The sequence below is a fragment of the Manihot esculenta genome, chromosome 11, assembly GCF_001659605.2.
Source record: "Manihot esculenta cultivar AM560-2 chromosome 11, M.esculenta_v8, whole genome shotgun sequence".
NCBI classification, from domain to species: domain Eukaryota; kingdom Viridiplantae; phylum Streptophyta; class Magnoliopsida; order Malpighiales; family Euphorbiaceae; genus Manihot; species Manihot esculenta.
In genome coordinates, this window is record NC_035171.2 from 18,219,063 (window position 1) to 18,233,956 (window position 14,894).

The 14,894-nt window shown below is 31.0% G+C and overlaps 2 protein-coding genes across 2 annotated transcripts; one reads left to right on the plus strand and one right to left on the minus strand.

The window, feature by feature from the left end:
* Positions 1 to 457: 457 nt before the first annotated feature.
* On the plus strand, positions 458 to 1,222 carry LOC110627117 (dirigent protein 23). The gene has a single exon (XM_021773359.2). It carries the CDS (start codon positions 580 to 582, stop codon positions 1,132 to 1,134), a length of 555 nt encoding a protein of 184 aa, XP_021629051.1. The 5' UTR covers positions 458 to 579; the 3' UTR covers positions 1,135 to 1,222.
* Positions 1,223 to 5,124: 3,902 nt separating this feature from the next.
* Positions 5,125 to 9,668, minus strand: LOC110626780 (translocase of chloroplast 120, chloroplastic). The gene is made up of 2 exons (XM_021772856.2): positions 9,509 to 9,668; positions 5,125 to 9,180 (listed from the first exon to the last, which is right to left on the minus strand). Exon 2 carries the CDS (start codon positions 9,152 to 9,154, stop codon positions 5,393 to 5,395), a length of 3,762 nt encoding a protein of 1,253 aa, XP_021628548.1. The 5' UTR covers positions 9,155 to 9,180; positions 9,509 to 9,668; the 3' UTR covers positions 5,125 to 5,392.
* Between the last annotated feature and the right edge of the window lie 5,226 nt (positions 9,669 to 14,894).

Here is a 14,894-nt window from a genome sequence, read left to right on the forward strand (position 1 = left end):
TAAAGAATTATTTTTCCTTCTAAGTAGATAAATACTTGGTAGACAAGTAGATAATTATAATATAAGAGATTATGAATTTTAAAAATATTAAGAATAATTATAAAAAAATAAAATCTAAGAACAATAGTAATAATAACAATTAATGATTTTGCAATCATATACAATAATTTTTACACACAAACCTGTACATTCAATCAATGATAAAAAAGTATAACATATTAGCTAATTCGTGTATGCACAAATATATGTAAGAAATGCTAAAATTTCAAAAATATAAAATTTATTATTATAATTTACGACAATATTATATAATTAATACATGTTATAGCTGTAAAATTATCAAGTAAGAAATTTCTAAAAATTTAAATGAACTGGGCGGTAAACGAAGGTAGTCCCCAGTTCCAATTGTTGTTAAACAGCCTTTGAATATACAAGGAGCCAGCAGCTGCATCGCAAAGTGCAAAACCGACACTCCCCATTTTATAAAGTCTCTCAGAATCACAACTCCCTTCCCTTCATCTCCTTGTGTCTCTTTTCTTGTTTTAGATTGTGAGCTTTTTTGTCCTTTTATTAAAGAACATGGCAAAGCTATCTCTAGTTTTCTTCGTCATGTCCCTGGTCCTGGCCATGCCGTGTACACAGGCTTTCCATATAGACAAATGGCATCAGAGAATCAAAGCCCAGAAGGAGACTGTAACCAATCTCCAATTCTATTTCCACGACACAGTCAGTGGAAAAAACCCTAGTGCTATCAAGGTGGCTCAGTCCACTGACACCGAAAGATCCCCAACTCTTTTTGGAGCTATTATGATGGCAGATGACCCTTTAACTCAAGGACCAGATCCCAAGTCCAAGCTGGTGGGTCGAGCACAAGGGCTTTATGGTTCAGCTGGACAGAGTGAACTGTGCCTTCTCATGGCCATGAACTTCGCCTTCACTGATGGTACCTATGATGGTAGCTCTATCAGCCTCCTCGGCAAGAACTCAGCCATGAGTCCAGTACGTGAGATGCCGATCGTTGGAGGGACTGGGATTTTCCGGCTGGCTCGTGGATATGCTATTGCGAAGACGCATTGGCTTGATATTACTACTGGCGATGCTATAGTTGGCTACAATGTTACAGTCGTTCACTAGATACCCTTATCTCTCTTCAGTAGCTAGTGCTTGTGCTTTAGTTTATATATTCAGCTTTCAGGAATCGTTGTGTTAAAGTAGTTTGCTACATGTGGTGATCATTGGCTTTCTTTATTCTCTGTCTATTGATTCTGGTGTGTCACTTAAAATTTTTGAACTAGCAATAAATATAATAAAATTTAATAAAAATAGAGAAGAAAAAAAAAGACTATATTAGAAGGAATCTAATTAATATTTTAGAAATAATTTATTTATTAAAGGGGCAAATAAAAAAAAATTTAATAAAGTATTGAAATTATAAAGCGACCCTATTTATATATATAAAAAATCTCTTATAAAAAAGTATAAAATAGTGAAAGAAATGTAATATTTTTATTATATAATATAAAGGATTCTATCTGATTAACTTATCAGTATTTAGAGAAAGGAGTTGGTGGGATTTAAAAAAGTGAAAATGATAAAATAAGTTTAAGAAAAAAATTGATGAAAATTTTAAATTAACACCAAAATACAATATTAAATGATATTTATAAACTTATTCTTATTCATAAATATATGTTGAAGAATATTTTTTATCAACTCAAAAATTAAGGTTATATCTCTCTTTTTTATTAAAAGATAAATTATATTTTTTCTCTAAATAAATTAAAAAATATATCTTTATATTTAATTTATATATTTGCAATAACTGTCAATTATTGTTAAAGGTGGTGATTCGATCGGTTCGATTAAAAAATAAATTAAATCAAAAATTAAAATTTGAGTATTTTTAAAAATCAAATCAAATTGATTTTGATCAGAAATCAAATTAAATCGATTTGATTCAGTTTGATTTGATTCGGTTTGATCTATTTCCATTTTTAATAAATTTGTTACCTTTTACACTTTATTTTTAATATTTTAAATTTTAATTAGAATATTTTAACCTTAATATTTCTAATATCTATATTATTGAAAATAATATATTATTATTACTAATAAGTTAGATTAGGTGTTTTTTTATTTTTTCTGATCAAAACCGAACCGAATTGAAATAACTGAAATTTTTAAAATTAAAAATCAAACCGAATTGAAATAAATAAAAAATCAAATTAAATTTTCAAAATAATTCGATTCGATCGATTTTTTCAATTAAAACCGAATACTGTTGACCCCTAATTAAAAGCATAAAGAATGCTAAAAAAATTTTGATATCGACCTAACATTAATCTTAACTCGTATCAATAAAACTTAAAGTTTGCTTTATATAGAATACGAGTTGAGCCATTAAAGTCTGAGTTAAATTCTTCTGAATTGAGTCTTGATCAATTTATAAACAGCTCGTATTCGTTTATAATCTTAGCAGATTTCACATTTAAAATTTTAAAAAATTAAATTAAATAATTTTAGTTCATTAAGTTGGCTTTTGTGAACTCATAAAATAAATGAATATGTAAATTTTAACGAGTAAAATAGTAAAATGATTGAGTTTGAACGTTTATTAAATAAGTTTGATTAAAATTAAGTTTGAATTTGTTTTATTTAAAAAATTAATCAAAGTAATTTGATTCCTATAGAGCTTTAATTAGTGTTGCCACATAAATTAAATTCAAGGATAATTATAAAATGTAAAAAAACATTTAATAAAATGAGACTTTTTTTAATAAATATTATTAATAAATTACAATTTATTCTTTAATATTTAATAAAAGTTACATCTTAATGTTTATATTTTTTAAGTTTTGTTTGATTAATAAAATAATTTCTTAATTTAAATTTTATAATTTTAATTAAACTTATTTTTTACATTTTTATAAATTGATCTTAAATATTATAATTATTAATAAATTTTTATATTTTTAAATTAATATATTGATTTATTAAATTTTAACATATAGAAAATAAAAAATTACATAAAAGATTATCATTTCTTTTTGTTTTAATTAAATAAAAAGTAAATTAACGAGAAGGGAAAAGTTAGAGAAAAGAATATTTGGACTTGAATTTAAATATATATTTTATCAAAATTCTTGATTTACCTTTTTTATTAATATATTATTAAATATAAAATACTAAATTTAATAAATATAAAGATTAGCTTGTAAAAAATATAAGTGATTATTTATAAATAATTATAATATTTAAATATCAATTTGTAAAAATATAAAGATGAATTATATTTATAGAAAATATTTTATTATAAAATAATATTTTATATCTAAATTTAGAAATGTGTGTACTAAATTATATATTTTTATAAAATTTTAAAACTTAAATAATTTATTTTAATAATAAATTATTTTTAAATATTATATTAACCATATAAAATATAAAATCTGGACAAATTTAATTTAGTGATAAGTATATATGAATAAATTTAAATTTTAAATTCTATTTTTTTAATTTTTTATTTTTATTTAAAAAAATAAAATAAAATTTGTATGGAATAAAATAGTAAAATTTTATTATTATAAATTAAATTACATATTTCTATTTGAAAATGATGTCCAATCACCTGATAAATTTTTTGAAATTAACCATTATTATTAATTAACAGACACTGAAAGCCTTTTTCTTTTTCCCTTTTTAATGATGCGAGCCGTGAAGATGTCGTTGAATACAATGTTTTCCAGTGGTCTTCATCTCATTTTTCAACATCTTCATTTTATTTGTGGAAATTTGTCGTTAATCTTCTGGTTGGCTAAATTTGTTGACTTGGTTTAGTGACTTCCGCATTGCCATTAAAGCAAGCGTTGGAGAAAAAAAAAAACTTTTTTATTAGTGTAAAATTGATATTTGATATATCTTAATAAATTTTAATAAAATTAATTTAAAATTTTAATATTTAAAAATTTAAATTAAATTTTATTAACGAATTTTTAATCGAATTTTCAATCTCAAACTTGAATTAAATTTATTATCAGCTTAAACGAGCTTTCGATCTCGAGTTTTAATTACATTCATTATTAATTTAAATAAATTTTTCACGAGTCAAATTCAATTATAATATTTAATTTTTAAGTTAAGTTTGAACTCAATATTAGAACTCGTATCAAGTTCGAGCTTATAAAATTTTTTAATAAACGAAACTCAACTTTACAAAACTCGACTTAGCTCGATTCGATTACGCCCTTATTAAAATCCGATGGCAAATTACACCCCTACTAAAATCCGATGTAAAATTACACCCCCTACTAAAATCCGATGTAAAATGAACCTAAACATATAAACTACACCGACCTTCAAAGAGAAAACGCCCATAGATAATACACACGCTATCAGATTCAGTCAACAATCAACAGCAACTATCAGCATGAGAAACTTGAACTATCAGAAATCAAGAGAAGAAAGGTTTAATTATCAGGAGAGGCGGGCTACCAAAACTTTTGATATTATTCTATACCAAGCAAAGCAAGAGATTATATGTGATTCCAAGCCTAACCAGAAGAACGAGGTAGCTACTGTTCATTGACATGTAAAACCCATTTCCACGCCCATAAAAGACAGAGAGTGGTAGAGGCAAGCATGAAACAGAACTGCTTCTGTCCTCAGTCATCAGGCAAATGACTTTCAGCATCAGAAACTTAAAATGATAAGTAACAGTAGAGGCTACTAAAACTTTTTGATATTATTCTACACTGTCCAAAGCAAAAGTTGAATGAGATTTGATTCCTAGACTAGCCAGAAGAACAAGGCAACTATATATTGTGCATACAAATCCATTTCTACACCCATAAAACACGACAGCAAAAGAGGCAAGTATGAAACAGAGGCACCCGCTTTCTGTTCTTGATCAACAGCAACAGACTTTCAGCGAGAGAAGCTTAAAATGATATTAAAAATCAAATGAAGATAGGTCTAACCAACAGGAGAGGCTACCAAAATTTTTTTGTTATTATTATACATTCAGCAAAGCATGATATAAATGGATGTGATTCCTAGCCTAACCAGAAACTATACATTGCACATGTAAACCCATTCTACACCGATAAAAGACAGTCAAGAGGCACATTTGAAACAGAAGCACCGCTTCTCCATGCAGCTTAATGGGCACAAAAACCATTACATGAAAATACTTTTAACAAACTACAGTTTCTATAATCAACGCAAAATATTCTTGCAATTTTAGCTTTAACAAAAACCAAGTGTCTGGAGAAAAACCATAAAGACAAATAAGCAGCTTTGTCACTCACTTTTAACTATGACCACCATTAGACGCACATATGAAGTGTTTCCTACCATCGCATTTCTGCTGCAGTACATACAAACTAAATTTTCATCATTGTCCATACTGCATTTGTTGGGGGTAATCAAACAGCTTCTTCAATAGAGGAAGTAGCCCAACCAAAGCTATTTGAAGCTGTTCTGAGCTATTTATGCGAATACTGATTTGTCCTGCTCCCCTGTTATTCAAATTTCCTCGAGCAATTAAATTTGTAGACCGCCCTATAGGCAACTGGGATTGAATATTGCAACCAACAGCAAGATCTCCATGCCAATCCATGACAGAAAGCCCAAGTGTCGATAGCGAACGACCCAAAGGATAATCCTTGTCTCTCAGCTGTGCCTCTAAACTGCCACCATAAGCCACATCGCCACGTCCAGTCATAGCCCCACCAGACAGGACCATTCGAAAACGTTTATTGACAATCAATTTATCTTCAACTTTCAATCCAGCTGACACGACATCACCTAAGAGGGTGACTGAGAGACCAGCTGTTGCTTTATTCTTCCTATAATTACAAAACTTTGTCTCACTGCGTAAGGTATATGACAAATCCTTCCCCACAGTCTGCATATCAAATCCTAGTGAAGTTGACTTCCCATCCCCATGCTTTATACAGCTTGCCAATTCCATTTGAACATTGGCATCCTTTTTATCCTTTGTCACCTGGCCGGAAACGGAAAGAGGAATTTTGTCTTTAACTACAAACAATCTTTCTGCATTGATACCTTCATAACCAACATCATGATCCCAACCATGTGTTTCTAGAACAGGCCTCACAAGCCACTGGTTGGAGGTATCAAGATATCGATATCGATGTGTGGGATTATCAGAATCAAAAGAAGCAGGCAAGGCCAAATCTGGCATGGGAACTGGCACAGATGCAGCATCACCACTTTCTTCTTCTACGTTTTCACTGTAATCACTAGGCAAATCCTTAGCTTCAGCAGCCATTTTCTTCATCATCTTTTGCCGCTTTTTCTCCTCCTTCAACTGTTTCTTCATAAAAAGCTTTTCCCTGTATTCTAACTCATCAAAATATGCCTTTTTCTGAGCTCTTGTAAGCTTGGCCACTTGGGCCTTTGTCAAACTTTTAAATGGTGGCAAATCATCATATTCAGATTCATCCTCAGAATCTGAGGACTCTTCCAAATCATCATCAAGGCCATCCTCATCACCTAACTGCTCCTCAGGCAGCTTCACTTGTTGTCTTGACTGGAGAAGAGATGAGAGAAGAAATGGTAAAGGAGGAGCCCTTGATGATCGAGTTGCAAAAGGTTTCCCTGGTGGACTGTCTAGCAACTTCAATAGGGTGTTTGCTTCAGCAAGAATCTTTGATGCGAAAGACAGCAATAACAAATGAGGTTTCCAAACCTGGCCATTTGGCAACACCCTCTGGCCAGCCCTATTTGTTCTGCATGCTGAGTGGTTCTCTACTAATGAGACAGGATTCATAAGCCGCATATCACCAGCTGCCTGACGGATTGCTTGTTGAACAACATGAGAACGTTGGGTGACAAACATATCATAACTCGAAGCAGTACCATTTGGACCATCAGGTGGAGCAGACGCTGCATGAGTCAGGACAACAATTGCATTAAACCATATGGATGGACCAAATATCTCAGTGATGGTACGCAGGAGTGGCATATCACCAAAATCCCTGCTCTGCATGTCTAACCTATCTAGATACAAAACAATGTCCGGAGGAGTTTGCTTGATGAAGTGCTTAACAGAGTTAAGGATCTTTTCATTCTGGCGCTGGTCAGACCCAGAAGGGAGAAGACCTGGTGTATCTATGACCCGTACCTTAATCCCTTGAACAGTGCCAACAACATCCTGAACTTTTTTGGTACCTAATTGAAATGCATCAGTACCGAACTTTACTTCATCAAATATTGAATTGATAGTTGCACTTTTACCAACTCCTGTCTTCCCAAGAACCATAATCGTACAAGAGAAATCAAGGGGTTCCTGCCCAGCTGCCTCAAGCTGCTCAGCCATGGCACTCGCACGATCAAAACTGAAGGCACCAACACGGCCCCCATTTCTCCCTCGCAGCTGTTCAGCTAATCCCAACCTGTAGAGAACCTGTGCTACAACGACATTATGGGGAGTCTGCCCCAGCCTATGGGCAAGCCGCAAAAATTTCACCCTAATCATCTGGAGTTTTTCACGAGTCTCATCATATTCATCACCCTCCCCATTGGCAAGGTCTTCAACCTGTTGGGATTGCACATGAGACATAGTTCCATTGACACGTTGCTGCTGCTGCTGCTGCACAGCCCTAGGTGCAGGTTCCAATAGTGGAGCAGCACGACCAAGGCCAGCTGGACGAACAGGTGTAGAAGCAGGACCAGTGGATGTTTCAGATGATGAAGCAACCTTTTCTGGAGTTGGAATTTGTTGTTTGTCATTTCCTTGAGTGCTCTTCTTCTCTTCCTGATCTTTTTCTCCTTTCATTTTTGGCTCCTCAATCACATTGCTATCGTTGCCAACACTATTAACTTTTTCATCAGATGACAAAGCCAGCTTTTCTGGAGTTGGAATTTGTTGTTCGTCATTTCCTTGAGTGCTCTTCTTCTCTTCATGATCTTTTTCTGCTTTCTTTTCTGGCTCCTCAATCACAATGCTGTCATTGCCAACACCATTAACTTTTTCATCAGCACATGGTGACTTAGAAACCTTGTTATCCTCTTCTACAAGAGTTGCTGGAGTAGCTATACAATCGTGAATGTCCTCACTGTTGTCATTCACAAGATTCTCTGAGTGTAAGTTCAAAATTTCTGGTGCTGCTGTTGTTTCCATTGCATGTAGGACAGCTGGATTAGCATTCAGGTCATGAATTTCCTCATGATGCCCAGAATTCAATGGAACAGAGATATCTTTGACATCTTCACTGCTAACACCATTGAGCCCAATGTCAAAATTTGAAGAATTATCCATCCATTGTTCACTCTTAGGAACCCCATTCTCAGAAGCTAGGACAGTCGTATCACCGTTCAATTCTCCACTTTTCTCACCCTGATGACACTCCGTATCAACCATCTTCATGTTATCATTCAAACCATCATCATTATCCTCTTGAAGCTGGATTACACCATCAACAGATTCACCCATGTTCTGATATTCAGTACCCAATTCATCCTTCTTCAGCTCATCCACCTTACCATCCTCAGACAGAATCTCCCTGCTCCGTCCAACTTCATGTCTTGAATTCACCTCCAGTGCACCCATCAAAGCCCCAGTTCCTACATCTCCACCAATCTCAGAGACCTCCTTTTCCCCATTCAGTTCATGGAAAATCACTTCCTTGCTAGTCCCACCCTCATCAATCTTGTCAACACTATCACCACCAACCAAATCCTTTGGGCTTTCTTCACCTACCACTGCAACCAAATTCTTTGGGCTTTCTTCACCTACCACTGCAACCAAATCCTTTGAGCTTTCTTCACCTGCCACTGCAACCAAATCCTGGGGAACCCCAGCCTCAACAGGAGCATCAACTGCCTCCTCAAACGTCTCAACTTCATTTTCCATATTTGAATTCTCTTCCACCACAGGAGAACTGGAATCACCCATTGTCTCAACACCGAGGACAGATTCAGAATTTTCTCCCTTGTCCTGAAACTGCCCTTGTGAATCAATTCCCTCTGATGAATCAACTGCCTCCTCAAAAATCTCCTCTTCAAAATCTTTCAACTTATCAGTCCCAACCACAACCCTCTCCTCTACCTTTTCCCCAGAAACTTGATTTTCCACATTGTTTTCCTCTCCCAATTGTGGCCCACCAACTCTCTCAACCCCATTTTCCATTTTCAATAAGTCTCAGCCACAAAACCCTACATTCACCAAAAACCCAAAACAAAAAATTCAAAACAGATTAACACAGCAAAAACACCAATAATCACCTTAATCAATCACATACTCAATCAGCCAACGAATTCAAACCAAAATCCCTAAAACAGAATTTCGTATCCCATTGAGAATAAATTTAAACAAAGACAATCGATCTCTAATCCAACACAATATATACAAGAATCAAACTAAAAATCCCAGATCTGAAGAGCCCATTTATAGGCTCTCCAATAGGGTTTTTGCAAGAAATGAAAGCAAAGTAAATGTGATAAAGCAATTAAAAAACAATATATCTAAAGAGAAAAGAGTTACCTGGTTTTGTAAAGAAACTAGAGAAAGAGAGAGCGACAGAGAAAGGGTTCTTTGTGTGAGAAAACAGAGAGGGAAAGAGAGAGGCGCCTTTAACTCGGTGTGTTTTCCTTTTTCTACATCTACTGGTTGCGCTTGCGCCCTTAGGCTTAGCTGAATTAAGGAGATAAGAGTTGATGATCGACGGTTGAGATTGAGGCTAGTGTCTTTGGATCGAACGGTGGAAAATCGTGGATCGCATCGATACCATCGCGAGAGGCTCCAACAAAATAAAAATCGCGGTGACGTGGACTTTAGATGAAAGGTGGAAAAAAATGGTTAACTGGTCTTACGGAGGATGGTAGGAGAGCGAGAGCCGCCCAACAACATATGGTGTGTCACGTGCGGACAATTGGGGACAGCTTGTGGACCGTCTGATTTTGATTATTGATTGATTAGGGGAACACATTGCGATTGAGCGAACGTGTTGAATGTCTTCTTCCATTTATGCTCATTCTATCACGTGATTCCCGACTTCCAACTGCAACTATTCACGTGTCCATGATTAAACAAATTCTATTTTCATTTTCTTGTTTTTAATTACCTTTCTAAAAAAATACTTTTAATTAATAATTAACTACAAATTGAAGCTCACCTGTTAGAAAAAAAAAAACTTTATTTTTTCGCATATTAAAAAATATAATTTTTTATTAATTTTTTAATTATATTTATTTTAAATTTATTAAATATTAAAATATATTTTAATAGATATTTTAAAATAAAATAAAATTATAATAGTAAATTTATATATTAATTTTTTAAAAAATAAATAATAATTTAAAAAAATAAATAAAAATTATTAGATAGATAAAATATAATTTTTTATATTGAAATAACACTAGTACAGTTTACGTATAATTATAAGAATAAATCATATATTTAAATCAAAGTTTAATAATTGTCTTGAATAACAATATATTTTTTATAAAAAAAAAAATCAATTTAATGAGAATTTAAGAACACCTGAATATCTATAAATTCATTATCAACACACGCACAGGAGATTGCTCCACACACAAAGGAGATAGGCCAACCAAAGATTAATTATGTGAACAAATTTTTATTTTCAAAACAGTTTTGTTTCTTAGTTGATTTTTGAGAGAGCATAATAAAACTCCTGATCAGAATATTGTCATTAGTTATTGTGAATCAATTTCTGATAACGTTAAGAGAGAAAAAAAAATTAAATATTAAAAGGTTGATGGACATTTGCGTCCATTAGTTATTGAATACTTTCGGTCATGTTTAATTTTAATTTATTTTAATTTTTATAAACATTAAAATTATACTTTTATAAATAAGGTATTAAACTTTTGTACGGACTTTACTTTTTAAAAATTTATCTTATGTGGATTAATTTTTTTTATCTTTTTACTTACACATGATAGAATATGACAATATATATACTGCAATTTTTATATTTAATAAATAAATCGTGTGACTAGTACATATTTCGAGAGTTCAAATATTATATATCAATTAGAATAATATAATTGCTCAAAATGATGAATTTCATGAGTAAATATAATATGCAATACCCTAAATCATTTATCATATTAAACTTCTTACAAGATTCTTTTTTTTTTAATTCACAATTATATTTTAAGAAAAATATAAAAAAATACCTTATAATTTTATTTATTTTTATTTCATGGTCTATAATTCAATTTGTGTCAAAATAATATCTCTGACATCATGCCGTTAGCAAATAACAGCAAGAAATACTGACGTGGCAATTAAAATATAATTGTTAATTAAAAAGTTAAAAGTATAAAAAAATAAATTAAGGTTTCATTCGTTTTCATTCTGTTGTTCATTTTATATTAAATTATTAGCTTGTAATATAATTTTAATATTAACATTTCTAACAACATTTAAAAATTATCACTTTTTGCTAACAACGTGATACCGCTGGTACTATTTTGATACAAATTGAGCCATAGATCATGGAGTGAAAAATCAATAAAATCACAAGGCACTTTTTTATATTTTTTCCTATATTCTATCTACAGATAAACATAATTGTCCTGCCAATAAATACAAAAAAGCTTGATTTTGCCATATAATCTTCCTCTTAATTAGATGATTTTAATCATAATTCAATTTGTTTTTCTAGGAATATCTCGTTATACCGTATCATGCATGATCATCTAACAATATACTAAAATAGCAAATATTAAATTATATCTCAAGTAATTAATTTGAGTCCTAAGAGTATTAATATTATGATTAGTTATAACCATTAGAATTTTACACAACTTATAAACAGAGATTATCGCTTGTATTCCTAAATAAGTTGTATGCACATGTGATATAAATTATATGCTACGATATTTTTTCTATTATTAATGAAGTATAGGTCTTTATTCAAAATATTGTACATATGATAATTTGAGTATACTTAATTCTTAAATTTTGAGTTCTCTTTTCTATTCAATTTTTTATTATCATAACTTCATACATATTCTCAATACCTTTTAATATTATACTTTAACTTATTAAGTTCCTGAACACTCAAATTTTTAGTCATAGATTAAAAAAAATAAAAACTTATTATAATTATCTTATATTTTATTATCTCGTGCGATAACAAAACAATACCATGTGAGGAGGCATTCTTTATCTGTCCAACATACTCATTTATAATAAAATTCTCTATAAATAACAATAGTATATATGAATTGCACTATTACAACAAAATATTTAAAAAAACACAATTTTAATATGAAAAAAATAACTCATATGTAAGCCTAATGACTTTATATGCCTATAAAAAACATCTTTTGTTATAGGTTTCACTAGAGGATTAGTAGTCATTTCATACGTAGAAATATATTTCACATTTACTTCTTTATGTGCAACTATGTCCCTTATAAAATTATACTTAATGTCAATGTGTTGGTCTTTCCATAATATCTGGGATCCTTCATATAAGTTATTATTGTTTGACTGTCGAAATATATTTCACGTTTATTTCTGTATATGCAACTATATAGCACTTTAAAAATATAGCATTTTTTTAGATTCCCAAGTGATTTAAAATTGCTTCAACCAGACAGTTTCTTGTACGGCAGCTGAAAAGCTACAAATTCAGCTTCCATGGTTGATAGCACTATACAAGCTTGCTTCGTACTACTCCATAATATTGCACCATTATTCAATAAGAAAGTATAGTCAGAGATAGATTTACATTCATCTAAATCTCCTCTCCAATTTGTATTTATATAACCTGTCAACTGTAGGCTATCTATTTGATAACATAATGAAAAGTTTGATGTGCCTTTAAGATACCTTAATATTCTTTTTGCTGCTTTTCAATATGCTAGTCCAGGATTGAATTAATATCTACTTACTATACTTACTGCATAACAAATATCAGGTCTAATACACATCATAACATATATTAAACTCTCAATTGTACTAGCAAATAGAATATTTTTTATTTGAGCTCTTTCTTTTGGAGTCTTAGGATATAATCTTTGGCTTAAAGTTTCATTTTCGGCAATAGGAGTATCTAAGGATTTATAGTCTTGCATATTAAATCACTCTAAAACTTTCATTATATATTTCTTTTGTGCAAGAAATAATAACATTTTTTAGTGATCTCTTAGAATCTTGACTCTAAGAATATACGTTGCTTCCCTCATGTCTTTCATCTAAAACTTAGATGACAACTATTACTTGATGATTTTAGTATACTTGATAAATTAGATGACAAATTTATCCTTAGATCTTTTGGTATAAACACAATGATCCTCATTAATCATGGTAAAATCATAAGCTATAATTGCATTATAAAATCTAATATATCACTACATTGAAAACTATTTAAGGCTATATATCGACTTTAAGAGTCTACACACTTTATATTATTAGCCTTTCACAATCAAATCTCCTAGTTGTTTCATATAAATTTTCTCTTCTAATTCTCCATTGAGAAAAGTAGTCTTCACATCCATTTGATATAATTCAATATCTAAATTAGCAAATAAAATGAAAATTAATCTTATCGAAGAGAACCTTATAAGAGGCAAAAGAGTTTCCTCATAATCAATTTTTTCCTGCTGTGTATACTCCTTAGCTACCAAACAAACTTTGTATCTCTCAATACTTCTGTCAGCCTTATATTTAATTTTGAGAATCCACTTATTTCCAATTGCTTTTCATCTTTGTAATAACTCTACTAGTTCTCAAATATTATTTGATTTCATTGACTCTATTTTCTCTTCCATTACTTTAATCTACTTTTTTCTAGCTAAAGACTTAATAGCTTCTCTTATATTTCTCGGCTTATCTTTATCGAGAGTAACAACAAACACTTCCCCTTCAATTTCAAAATGACGATAAGGAATTCTAGGACGACTAGTATGACATAATTGAGATTGATCTATTGACTCATCAATAGACATGTTACTCTCGCTCATACTATATTCTACAAATAAATTTAATTTAGGCAGCAATTGTGAATCTAAATAAACATGTTTCTCTATATCCAAATTGGTCCCACTCGAAACTATATCCATTAATATATTTACAGCGGAAGCATTTTGATTGTGAGTTTTAAATAGACATAAGTCTTATCTTATCTCTTTTAGCTTTGGAAAATTATCTCGTTCACCCAAGAATACATATTATACTTCCATATGGAGTGGAAGTAACTGACTTTCTAAGCGTTGATTAAGTACAAAGTTGTCATTAACAATGTGTCACACTAATAGGTGATTGATTAATTAGCTTGTGCCATCATAGATGTAACTATCTCTAATAGAGTTCCATTTTTCTTTTCTGCTATACCATTTTATTATGGTGTACATAGAATTGTTAATTGACACTCTATTCCTCTTTCGTCATGCAATTCCTTTTGACAAATATTATCTACCTCGATCTTTTCTTAAAACTTTTATTTTTTTTATCTAATTAATTCTCAATTAAGTTTAAAAAGTTAATGAAGCAACTTAAAACCTCATACTTATAAGATATCAAATAGATATAATCATATTGAATGTAATCGTCAATAAAATATTATGAAATAAGAATCCTATACCTCTCACATTCATTGGACCACATATATCGAAATGAATTAATTGCAATCGATATTCAGCTATTGTTTCTTTTTCAAATAATTTTCTAGATGTTTTTCTTTTTAGGCAATATTCACATATTGACATTTCTACTTTATTAAGATTACCTAATAAGGCCTATTTGGCTAATCATTGCATATGTTGTTGACGTATGTGGCCAAGTCTAGTGTGTCATAAAAATACATCACTTAAAGACTCATCAGAAGATGTAAAATAGAAAAAACATATATTAGAGCGAGCGTTAATAACCACCATAACAATGCAACCAT